Consider the following 13,004-nt stretch of genomic DNA (forward strand, 5'->3'; position numbering starts at 1 on the left):
CTAGATAGGTTTTAGGGGATCTGTGAACTTGAGCAGGAAAATTACATCTTTAATTTTACTAATCTCTAGCTGAAATTTAACATATCCTTCCTTTGTGAATGAAGGCAACAAACCATAATAGTATTAAGCTTCACTGGACTGGCAAAGGAGTCTATTACACACACACACACACACACACACACACCACAAAATTATAATAACTCCCATTCTATCTTGTAAAGATCTTTCTGAATGCTCTCTTCGTCATCCAGTTCCTTCCAGCTTTGTGTCAATAGCTAATTTGATGAGTGTTGTTTATGCCTTTATTCAAACCATTTTTTAAAATGTTTAACAGTACAGAGCCAAGCTCAAATCCCTGAGGTACTCCACTGGAAGCTTCCTGGTATGTCGACATTAAACCACTTACAACTACTCTGTCCAGCCTTCCAAATAGTTTCTGAACCTTTCTAACTTTATTATCATTTAATGTAGATCTCTCCATTTTCTCTGTAATTATGGTAAGGTGTTTTTTTTCAAAAGCTTTGATAAAATCTAGGTAAACTATATCAATTACATTCCCTTCAACCACTAGTTAATAAGGCTGCAAAAAAAAGGAAATGAGGTTAGTTTGGCATGTCTTGATCTTAATGAAGTCATGTGTAATCACCACTTCTTTTTCTTGATATTCAGCAATAATCTTTAATAAACTCTCCTAGAATTTTCCCAGGAATTGAAATCAAGCTCACTGGTTAATAGTTTGCAGACTCCTCTCTCTTCCTTTTTTTGGGGGGGTGGGGTGGGGAAGGTCATGACATTTACTGTTCCCGAATCTTGTGGTACCTATCCCATTTTCCACAAGCTTTGAAATAGCCCAGTGATAGTGGCTCAGCAATCAAATATATGAGTTCTTTGATAACTGAGAGTGTAGTTCATCTGGGCTAGGTGATGTGAATTTAATAAGAGCAACTAAGTGCTCTCTTAATGTCTCTTTGCTTATCTTTGGCATCAACTCCCCTTTAGTCATTTTCCTTCTGTCATCTAGAGTGCAAAGGTCATTCTTCTTGGTAGAAAAAATGAATCAAAATAAGAATGAAACAGCTCTTCCTTCTCTGTGTCTGTCAGTTATCATAGTCCTATCTACCCCGAGCAGAATTCCTATACTTTCTTTGATCTGTCTTTTTCTTCCAGTATAGTTTCGAAAACACCTTTTTGTTGTCCTTAGCTTCTCTTGATAACTAGCTCTTTTTAAGCTTTAGTATTATTTCTGACACTATTGTTACAGGCCCAACTCTCATTCATATTCATCCTTTATTATCTGGCCTTGCTTCCATCTTTTATATGTAAGTTGGTTTATGACTTTCATGTGTGATTATATCAGTCTCTATGATTTTCATTTATCCTTTAAGTTGAAATAATTTCCCTTTGTGTCTTAAAATTTCCTTCTTCACCATCTCCCATCTTTATTGGGTTGGCTTCACCAGAAGTACTTTATTTCATTAGATCTTATCTATTTCTCCTCTGGAGCCTTTAGGATATTTCATTGGGAATGTAGCTCCCTCAGTAAATCTCTAATATTACTAATGCCTAGTGTCAAGATTCTAAGGAAAAGACTTCAGCTAAGTTGTGGCAGAGCTACATCAGCATAACTAGGAACAAACTAGAGCCTCTTGTTGAGCTTAATAAGTGTGAGTAGGTGTGGTCACTAGAGACATGTAAGTCTACAACTACACTAACATGGCCTCAGAAAGCACACAGGGCTGACTATGTTTGCTTAAACCACTGGGGGAGAGTTTCTCAGTTGCTGTACAACTGTCTCTGGTGTGGCCAGTTCAGAACCATGGACAGCTCCTGTTCACTCAGGTTAACTCAAGGTCCAACAATCACATTTGGAATCTCCTACAGTACAGAAATCAAATGCACTTACCAAGAATAGTATAGTTGGGGGTGAAAAAGGAAGTATGATATCAAAGCCCCTTCCTTACCTCCTCAAATCAAATAGGAGATATTAAAAAAGTATAAATTAAAATATAGGGTCTTCCAAAAGTCTCAGTGCAATTTTAAGCTTTACAGGACACTCTGTAAGATCACAGAAAGTAAATAATAATAATAATAATTAATAACTAAGGTTTATATAGCACTTCCTATACACCACACACTATGCTATGCACTTTACAATTATCTTACTTGAGCTTCACAACAACCATGGAAGATAGGTGCTATTATTATCCTCATTTTACGGTTGAGAAAACTGAGGCTAAATGATTTGCCCAGGTTCAAAAAGCCAATAAGTATTTGAGACCAGATCTGAATTCAGGTCTTCCTGACTTCAGGTACAGCACTCCATCTACTGTGCCATTTAGCAGACCCTATCCACATAGAGGAAATACATCCAAACAAGTTACTGAACATCCACATATGATAGCTAGTGGTTTTTATATCGATTGAAGTGAATGGGAAATGGATGGCAACATGTATAAATGTCACCCATCTGCAGAGAAAGCCCAGTCAATTAATGTGTGCTGAATATTGATAGTACACATTCATAGTATACTGGGTATTGAGGACACAGATTAGAAGATAAACACAGATCTAATCCTTGAGCGATTAAAGACCCCATTATAAAAGGAGATGTTTGCCCACAACTTGTCAGCCCTCTTACCCTTTTTCTCTACCATTACTCCTTTAAAGACCAAGGGACAATGTGGAATCACAGAAAAAGCAGTGTGCTAGGAACCAGCAAGCATGGGTTTCGGTTTTGGCTCTCTGTCTTGTCCACTCATTTCATCTTACTTAACTTCTTTGGTCCTCAGTGTCTTAAGGGTTGAATAAGGGATTTGAACGAAATAATCTCTAAGATCTTTTGTAGTTCTAAAATTTGATTCAAAGTTGTAGTAGGCTCTTCAATTTTGCCCCCTAGTGGAAGCCCATATGTAGACTGTAATTCTTTTTAGAAGCAGGTTTTCGTTTTGAGACTTTCAATACTTCTCAAATTCTGTAGAGAAAACCAGATTCTAAATCCATATTTTATGACCCTTACGAATACCACATACATTTGTGAGTAGCTAATAAATCAACATGAAAAATACACCATTACCTAGCATTTTAACTGAGCTCAATTTATTTTTCACCAATAGGACGAAACACCACAAATCATCTTATTTGTCTTATTGAAAATCCCCAATAACTATATAGAACTGACAGGTATTTAAAATTTACTTAACATATTCAGTTGTTTTTCTAAGTGGCACTAATTCAAAAATGTTTACCTTAATACTGCAGTTCCTGTGTCAGAGTAAGCTTATCTCAAGATTGTCATGGACTGCAGTAAAAACTCCAAAAAAGAAAACTGAAAGTGCACACATTGAAAACAAAAGCTTTATGAGACTTTAATGGGGTATTTAACCTGATCATTGTGCCAAAATAAGAATACTTTTTCCAGCTTTAATGCTATCAACATGCCTAGTCCTTAATCTCTAAGAATAATTTGTTCTTAAGAGTTATTAGCACAAGGAAATTTCATTGTGTTGTGAACATACCAAGTCCAAACAATGCATACTGTGCACATTGCACTCACAGAGCTATGAAAAGAAAGCATGCTGTTCTTTCAAAGTCAAAGTAATCATTAATGTGCCATAATGAATAAATCATATCTGTGCCACTGATCCTGGGTACCCCATGATGTCTTCATTATAAACCAGTGCTACAATCAATGATCTCTAGAGAACTAAGTGCCTGGTGTGACCAAAATACTACTAGATGAGCAGACTATCTGAAAAGTCATTTAAAAGTAAAGCAATGCTTTAGAATTTTAGTAGTTCTATTGTGGCAAATGCTGACACTGATGTCAGACAAAGGTGAGCTTTCCATTTTATTTTCACTCAAGTATTTCATAACCATAATCACCCTGAATATAAACCACAAGTATGTTTTTAGAGAAAAAAGAATTTCTTAACTTTAAATCCAGAATTCATTCTACTTAAAAGACCAAGCACAGACCTCTGTCTCTTCTGTTGCTTATCTAAGGGCTGGGGAAGTAGTGGATGCTTTTTTAATATCTAGTTTGAGTAAAGGCACATCAGTTGCATTATGCCCCTGTGTGGCCAGCCTGAACAGTGGATTCACCTTCACACATTTTATAACAAGAAAAGAGTAGGGGGAAAATACTTTTTCATTCTAAGTTATTCAAGGAGAGCCAAAAATGGGGGGAAGGAGACATTTGGGGTGTATTTTGCATCAATGACTATCAAAAGATAGTCATCATTATGCAGTGATGTGTTCATCTGAATATTGCCTAAAGTAATTATGAACTCCAATGCAGGGTAGAGAATGCTGCTAAAAATATAGCTTCTGACAGAACAATATTTGTACATTTGCTTCTAAAGACAGAATTGCCAGCAAAAGATTTCATAATGTATTCAGTACTTTGGGGCCTTTTTTCTAGGAGACAAAAGCAATTATCTCATGCCCTGATTAAATAACTTAATTGGAAAACTGAGTTTAGAGAAACAAAATAAAATAATCCCTTGTAACAGGAATTTAAATTATAGTGGTGTTTTAATATACTATATCAAGCAAACTTAGTCCTGGGTAAGGCTTAGGTAAGCTATGTATAATATTGATTTTTCTTGCAGTATCTTTGGTTATAAAATATATGCTGTGAAAAATTATGAAAACATTCATTTTTCCTCCTCCATAGTTCAAATAGGAACCAGAAATTATGGTAATAGGTGTTTAGGAAAAAAGTAGATAGCATCTAGTTAGTAACAAGGATATTTCTATAGAATGTCCAATGACTATGGAACAAAAACTTAATGGTTATCTTCGATAAATATATTTGAGTGGTTAACATGGCAATCTATATTAAGCATTGCCTATTGTGATTTTTAACACAAGGGATAAATGCATATTATTAGGAAATTTACAAGCTTTGCTCCTTTGTCTGGAAAAACTTTGAAATGATTTGGAAATGACATTCATGGAGGAATCGTTCAGACTTCTCATACATTACTCTTTACTGATTAGTTTTAGGTCAAGGTTCTCATCCCAGTAGAGATGACCTATTCCATTAGCTACAGAATTTGTGAAAGTGAGATATATGGGAACAGTGAAAATCAGGTTACCAGAGAGGGGAAAAAGCTTCTTTCTTCATACAGTTGACAAATCAATTCACTCAAGAAACATCTCTCAACTGTGGGATTCACACTGTGACCCAGGTTATAGACTTCTGGCTTACACATAGTACTGACATGCACAGTCAGTGACTCTCCTAGTAACCACTCCATAACAGCAAGAAATTTCAAAAAATAAATTAATAGAGCTTGCCCAAAATTTAAGATTATACTTTATCCATAGATTTAGTGGGAAATTGTAATGATTTTCACAATCCTAATAATGTTACATTTCGATTAATCTAACCAAAGTATAAAAAATTAATAAAAATAACTATAAAATTTTAGATCTGGAAGAGACTGTAAAGATCATATATATCAGTTCCCTTGTGTTGCAAATGAGGAAACTGAGGTAAAGAAAAATAATGACTGTCAAAAACCAGTGCTCAAAGATATAAGGACTTTACCATGTTTCAGGGGATTATAAGTACCTTGAATTTGGCATATTATAGGGGAAAAAGTTTCAGAGTAATATCCTTCTAATGACATACTAATACTTGTGGTTTTTCTCTAATATACATTCATTGTTTCTACCTGACGGCATGCTAGAATATTTTACAATAATATCTCACTTTTTAACTCAACAAATATGAACTAATATTGTGTAGATGTGTTTATAGTCATCTTTAAAAGCTTTAGTAAGGAAAAGTGCCAACCAAAAAGAGATCCTTCTCATAATAATCAAGCACTAAAATAATTAAAATATTAAATGTATAAAATATCAATTTTTACATTTGTTCAAGTAAACTTATTTTCCACATTACACAATGCTAAAAATGCTAACTACAAATTTACACAGCTGCCTTTGCCGTTGTTTCAGCAAAGCTGATCAAAGTTTTAGGCAAAATAAAACTGGCTGATCATATTCCTAAGTGACATCAAAATAATCATCAATGGAATGATAATTTAAATTAAATTTTAATAAATAAAAAAGAAATATGGAATCATAAAATTGCTTTAATTAAACTAGAAGATATTTTTCCCAAGTGCCATGTACTAGCTTTGGTTATATTCTAGTGAAGAGAATCAAAACTGGTAGAAAAAGAAAATAAAATTTAAAAAACTCTGAAGAGACCTGACAAAATTAAACAACTTTATAATTAATCTGGAAATTGAAAGTCTAATTAAAACAGCAGAGTCTTGTTCTTAACACATTAATAAAAAGCAATTTTGAAATTATAGTCACAATAAAAAATTTATGGAAGCCAAAAGCCTATGATCTCCTCTTAACAGTGTATAATTCCTTTCAGGGCTGAAATTCTCTTGGTTCAAAATTAGCAACGTTAACATTGAAACTGAATCCTTAGTAAGTTCTTTTGCTATCCATAAGAACATCACTCTTTCTAAAATAAATCTGCTCTTTCTCTTCATGCCTCATGACATTAAAATTGAAATCTTTCTTCGTCTGTCTCTCTTAGTCTATCTCTGTTTCTATCTCACAATACACATTTTAAATTCAACATTGATTTCATTTTACAACATAAGCTTTAGGCATTCCAATAGGAGATGGGAGGGGGGGAAATCAGGAAAAGATTTGTAGAGGTTGAGGACAAATCTGTAAGCTCTGGTAGCTGCAGGCCTCAGAAATGTTTGGAAAACATCATGGTTCTCTTTTATTAATAAATGTGATTTATGAAACACAGATTTTCAACCAATATTACAGATGCTTAAGAGATGTAATTCCAAGTGAGAAGCCAACAATGCCTCTGAAATACAGAAATCCCATTGTGTTTTATAAGCACATACTAATTTCCATATGTTGCTATATCTTTTATAGTGTTCCTAAAATAAAATGTGACAACACTCAGCTAGTTAATTTAACAGCACTCTTTGGGAGGGGAAAGTTAAATGTGTACAAAATCAGGAATAACCCAGGCATTCCATATGTTAAAGAAAAGGTCATAAATATCATCAACATGAGTGCACATCATGAAAATAACAATAACTTTTTAAAGCTTCCTTTTCATTTGTTAAACGAAGATACGATCCACAGCAGACACTGAAAATGTAACCTCCCCCAAAATAGGCTTTTGCACATTTTTCAGACATTCCTAACATTAGGCAGGCTAAAGAATCCAATATTGTCTGCACTGGTTCTTCCTGATCATTTCCAGAATGTTTCAATGCATTATCATTACCAAACCCTACAGTATTATTCTGTATTGAATGAAGAGTTTAGATTTAATAAAAACAAGGACATTTGGATCTTGGCTATTTAGCATTAAGAGTGGGGTGAATGGATCTGAAAACTTTCATTTTTAATTAAAGATAAAGGTTTTTTGATAATATAATTACATGATAGGACTTGAATGGAATTTTTCCTTCAGCACCAGTCAGGAAAAAAATCAGAAACATCTGCTCATACTTCAACCCTGATACCACACATACACGCGCGCACGCACACACACACACACACACACACACACACACACACACACACACTTGAAAAAGCAATATACATTTTTAACAAAGAACTCTTCAAAGCTGGTTGACCTACTGCAAAGCATCATAAGCTGTTCAGTAACCAAGCTTGTTAGAAAAGGTTATTTAGCTGCACTACACAGAGAAATGTCTTATAACCAGAAATGTCTTCTGCATGTTTTACGAAGAGCATGCCTAATGGCTAATTCACATCTCCTCACAAATCGCTTATGGTCATAGAATCACATCCTTCTTTCTGCATTTAATCCATGCCCTAACACAAGCTTTTGTCGTGAATCTCATAAAACAATTCAATGGGATTAAGCTACCGGGTAACTGAAGCCTGTTTCAGGAGTAGGGTCCGTAACACTTTAGGTAACCTTTACATTTCAGCACATTCTTATTTTACCCCTAAAAATAAAATTTCTTAAGAGAGATGCTTTACAGCTTGCAGTTATGATCTAAGAGGTACTCTTTCCATGGAATATAAATACTAACAGTTTTTACTTAATTATAGCAGCTTCTCTCAAGCAGCCATATAAACCAAGCTTTCCGAGAACACAGATTCTAAAATGAAGTAAACAAAACAGAAGCCCTGAAAATGAGATCAATCACAAAATAAGAGATGCCTCCACTCACCTTGCATTGTTCAGCGTTTGTCCAAAAAGCTCGTTTTGCAAAATATTTGGTGGGGATGAGAAAACCCCATGGAAATGAGATAAGACAGAATTGCAGACCTGGCGCAATGTCTCAAATTGCATTTTCTTTCTTTTTTGCTTTCCTCTTATTTTTCCTTACCACCTGTCTTTAAAGTCATTTATTTTGCAGGAACCATCAAATGAAAACATGCCAATCAAGTTCCATATTTCTCCTGATTTCTGTAAAAGCTGTGCTTAAATGAGCAGGGCTTGATAGCTAATTGTACAGTCATTATTCTTCTAATTCCGTCGTAGAAGATTTAGTGCCTGTGTGGCTTTCTCCTGACTGTAGCAAGAATTCCAAACAGCAGTGAGCTTTTGGGGCATTCCCAGCTGAAGTGTGAAGCTGAGCTCCTTTCATGTACTCTACTCATATTTCTCTAAGCCTATTAAAAACACGCAGTGAATAGATGCTGTCGTCAGGACTTTCAGCACATCTGGCTTCTAGCAGTAAAATCTCAGAAGTAATAAAAATGGGGACAAGGCATCCTCGGGCTGTTACTACTCTGTAAGAGGAGGAGGAGAAATTCTGCATCTTTCCCTCCCCTTTCTCTTCCTCTGTAAAAATGAATAACACCAATGACAGCATACATAGGTCTCTTTAATGTGCAGGAAGCTACATAGGACCAGAAGACCACTCTAAAAATAACTACTACATTCCTCTTCTGATAACATACAGCAATAAGGCTTTAACAGCAGACCTTCCCTCTGCTGAATTTACAAAGCTATACCTGTAACAACATATTTGGAAAATGCTCATCCATTAAAATTCCTTCTGAAATCTTTAAAAATTTTTTTATTCTGATTATCTTTCTTTTTAAAAAAATAAGTTGATAGTGTTTATATATTCCAATCCCTAGAACTGTTTTTTTCCTAATTCTAATAGGCATTGCAACTATATGAATGTTCACATAATCTTAAAAGAGGAAAAAAGCTCCAAAATCAATTTCTATTTTAAAAAGTAGTATATGTTAGAATTGGGACCCAAGATACCTTTAAACCTCTTATCTTAGCTAAAATGTTGTTCATGTTAAATCACCAGCAAAATCAGAGGCTTGGCATCTACTCCGATAGAGAACGCACACAGAGCAAGGGTAATAAACTGAACTAGTAATTTTGTATGTGATATGCAATATGCAGAATTAAGAATGTAAAAAAAAACCTTTAAATTCATGAGTATGAATTTTTTTAAAAGACTATATTAAATCCATAATCAAAACAGAGTATAAGGATTTTTAAATGTTTTAACATTGCCAAATTGAAAGAACAACATTAGTATAAGTCTATAAATCCAGTGGGTCCTCAATAAATATTAATTTATGGTAATTTCTTCTGAAAATGTATGAATTTCTATCCTGTTTTTCATATTTTACCCACTAGCTTCAAAATATTCATGCAAAGTTTCTGCTAATTAAGAAATCACATAGATAAGGCCAGAAGGGAAGATCTCACAACTATTATCATTTGACTACAAAAAGGAAGGCCACAGTATATAGCATTTTCTAGCAAACATAGAAGAAGGGGGAAAATGTTTATTCCGGGTTATAATAGAAATGCAGAAAAACAGCTCTTCATCTAGTCTCAGTACTTAATTATCTCAGATAAAATGCTAAAATTCAGTATGATCTTACACCATAGATTTAGTTCTGAAAAGGTTTATGACAATTGAGTTTCCAGTCAATGATATACATTGCAATTTCAGGAATTCTTCAGTCTTCATTTCTAGTTGTTCTTTTTAACTGACTCCTACAACAATATTCTCTGCCTCCCTTTTACCACTGAAGCAATTTAACCAAATGAAGCAATTAATAATCTATAAACTCTTAAATTCACTGGATACCTAGCTATTTAAATAAACCCATGTAAAGTCATTTTATAAAGTGAATAATTCTTTCTTAATGGGAATAATATATTGATATGATTTGTAAGTTTAATTTTTAACGTGTGAATGTGTCTTAAGGTGAGAAGGAGCTGTAGAGATTCTTTGTAAAACACACCTTTATATTTGTGAATGTGTATGTTTATTTGTATGTGGGAGTTGAGGGTGTGTGTGTGTGTGTGTGTGTGTGTGTGTGTGTGTGTGTGATTTACCAAAAATAAAGCTGGGTAATATTATTCTTGGTCCAAAAAAATTATCATAAAGTAGTGAAACTGATTTTACTATGGAGTTTATAAGGGGATTCTGAGGGAAATTCCCTAAAAGAAATTATGAGACTGTTCTGAGAAATGGCTGCATCAGTTGAATAAGTGTGTAGGTTTTTCATGGTGACTACTTTGAAAGATAACATTAATTTTAATGTATAAGTTCTGCTATATTTATTTTTTATACATAGCAATCTCTGTACTTAGTAGAGAGAGAACAAGTAACACAGTTTAATATATGTAAATACCAGATGGTTCAGCTGTAATCTCTGATATCATTTCACCAAAAGTGGCAGTAAAGGTTCACTTTCAGGAATGCTTCAAGTGATAGTAATGTTCAATATTTAAAACTTTGGGCAAGGTACTCATATACAAACTACTGAATAACAAAAGTAGCATTTAGTCTTTCATTTTAAATCTCCATATGGTATAGGCTCACTAGATACCTAAAAAGTGAGCAGCCCTACTGTGAAGTAGTGAAATACACAAACTGCTGGGTCCATAGTTGTTGACATTTCCCATTATGTTTAGGCCTCCAATGGCTACATAAGAATGATCACATGACTGCTCCTTCTGTCTCTACTATTTCAGGAGAAAAATGAGTGAATTTCCAGCTATCTTCCAACCACAGTATCCTGACAACTCACAGCTGCATTGAGCCCAACACAGTAGCTCTCTTACAATTGGTGGGACAAAAGGAGACCAAGGAAGATCATAGCAGCTGGTTTTCTAAGGGCTGCTCAATTCATTTCTATCAGGAAATCTGTCACTTTCTTTCCTTTTGAAACATCCCTCACCAAAAGAAGACAAAGTATTCCATTTTGTCTCAGCCAAGAAACTAACTGCATTTCAGAAAGAGTTAGGGGGAGACTCTTGACTACCCAAAACCAAGTATGACATGGTTATTTGCTCACTTTTCAACTGTTTCTGACTCTTCATGACCCTATTTGGATTTTCTTGGCAAAGATACTAGAATGGTTTGCCATTTCCTTCTCCAGTTCATTTTACAGATGAGGAAACTGAGATAAACAGGATTAAGTGACTCACCCATGGTCACATAGCTAGTAAGTGTCTGAGGCCAAATTTGAACTCAGATCTTCCTGACTCCAAGTGAGGTGGTCAGTCAACCGTGTCACCTAGCTTTCAAAAAGTATGATACTGGCTCAGATTTATTTATTTGTTCAATGCTTAGCAATGTTCAAGTAAATGAATATGCCAGATTGGCAGAGTAGAATTTTTCATTTTCATTTTTTTGCCAAATTACTGTAAGTTAATAATGCCATCTTTTCCATTTTCCCATGCTAATCATGAATTGCTAAAATTGAATCATTGAGCATATTACTTTAGTCTACTGGCATTGAAAAATGAAATGAGGATATGAAAGATAGAAAATACATCAAGATGAGTAAGGAGACAATCAATTTAAGGTTGAAACCTGCCTAACCTTTTTATATCTTCCTTATAAATATTTGAAATAGAAACTCTGTCATTAAAACTTTCAAAGGTCTAGATTCAAAAATGCTTCTACATAGTAAATTAAATTCCTCAAAAATCCATCCTGAACAAAAAGTCAAAACTGGGAAGTCCTATTTTCTACTAATTAATGATGAACTAATCTGAAACAGAGCAGTACCTACAAAATATTAAAGAGTATACTATTAAAAACACCTACTTTTATTCTTTCAATTGAAAGAAATATGAAATGTTGGTGGGAATGTGGGAAAATTGGCACACTAATGCACTGTTGGTGGAGTTGTGAACTGATCCAACAATTCTGGAGAGCAATTTTAAACCATGCCCAAAAGGCTATAAAACTGGGTATACCCTTTGACCCAGCAATATCACTACTAGGTCTGTATCCCAAAGAGATCAAAGAAAAGAAGAAAGGGCCTATATGTACAAAAATGTTTATAGCAGCTCTTTTGTGATGGCAAAGAATTGGAAATTGAGGACATGCCCATCAGTTGGGGAATGGCTGAACAAGTTGTGGCATATGAATGTAATGGAATACTATTAAGCTATACAAAATGAAGCAGAATGATTTTCAGAAAAACCTGTAAAGACTTACATGAACTGATACAAAATGAAGTGAGCAGAACCCAGAAAACATTGTACACAGTACTAGCAATATTGTATGATGATCAACTGTGAATGACTTAGCTATTCTCAGTGATACAATGTTCCAAGACAATTCCAAAGGACTCCTAATGAAAAAGGCGTTCTGCCTCCAGAGAAAGGACTGATCGAGTCTGAATGCTTGTGGAAGCATACCACACTTGTTTTTATTTTCTTTGTTTTTCTTGGGGTGGGGGCTTTTGGTCCCTGTTTTCTTTTGCAAGATGGCTAACAAAGAAATATGTTTTGCAAGACTGTGCATAACTAATCTATAATGAATTGCTTGCCTTTTCAAGGAGGGGGGAGGGAAAGGAGCAAGGGAAAAGGAGGTCCAAAAGACCACTGAAGAAAATACTACCTTAAAAATTAGATTGGAGCAAGTGGAAGCTAGTGACTTGATGAGAAATCAAGATATTATAAAACAGAACCAAAGGAAAGAAAAAATGGAAGACAATGTAAAATATCTCGTTGGAAAAACCAC

General features: G+C 34.5%; 1 protein-coding gene across 5 annotated transcripts in view; it reads right to left on the bottom strand.

Annotated features, from left to right (window-relative positions):
- RIMS2 (regulating synaptic membrane exocytosis 2) overlaps window positions 1–8,649 on the bottom strand; it is a 544,900-nt gene extending 536,251 nt beyond the window's left edge. For all 5 annotated transcript variants that reach the window (XM_036741740.1, XM_036741738.1, XM_036741737.1 and 2 more), the window contains exon 1: window positions 8,208–8,649. In XM_036741740.1, the coding sequence (XP_036597635.1) occupies window positions 8,208–8,329 (122 nt within the window). In that variant the 5' untranslated portion in view covers window positions 8,330–8,649. The remainder of the gene's footprint in view (window positions 1–8,207) is intronic.
- Window positions 8,650–13,004: the final 4,355 nt, after the last annotated feature.

This window comes from Trichosurus vulpecula, chromosome 1 (assembly GCF_011100635.1).
Source record: "Trichosurus vulpecula isolate mTriVul1 chromosome 1, mTriVul1.pri, whole genome shotgun sequence".
Classification (NCBI taxonomy): Eukaryota; Metazoa; Chordata; class Mammalia; order Diprotodontia; family Phalangeridae; genus Trichosurus; species Trichosurus vulpecula.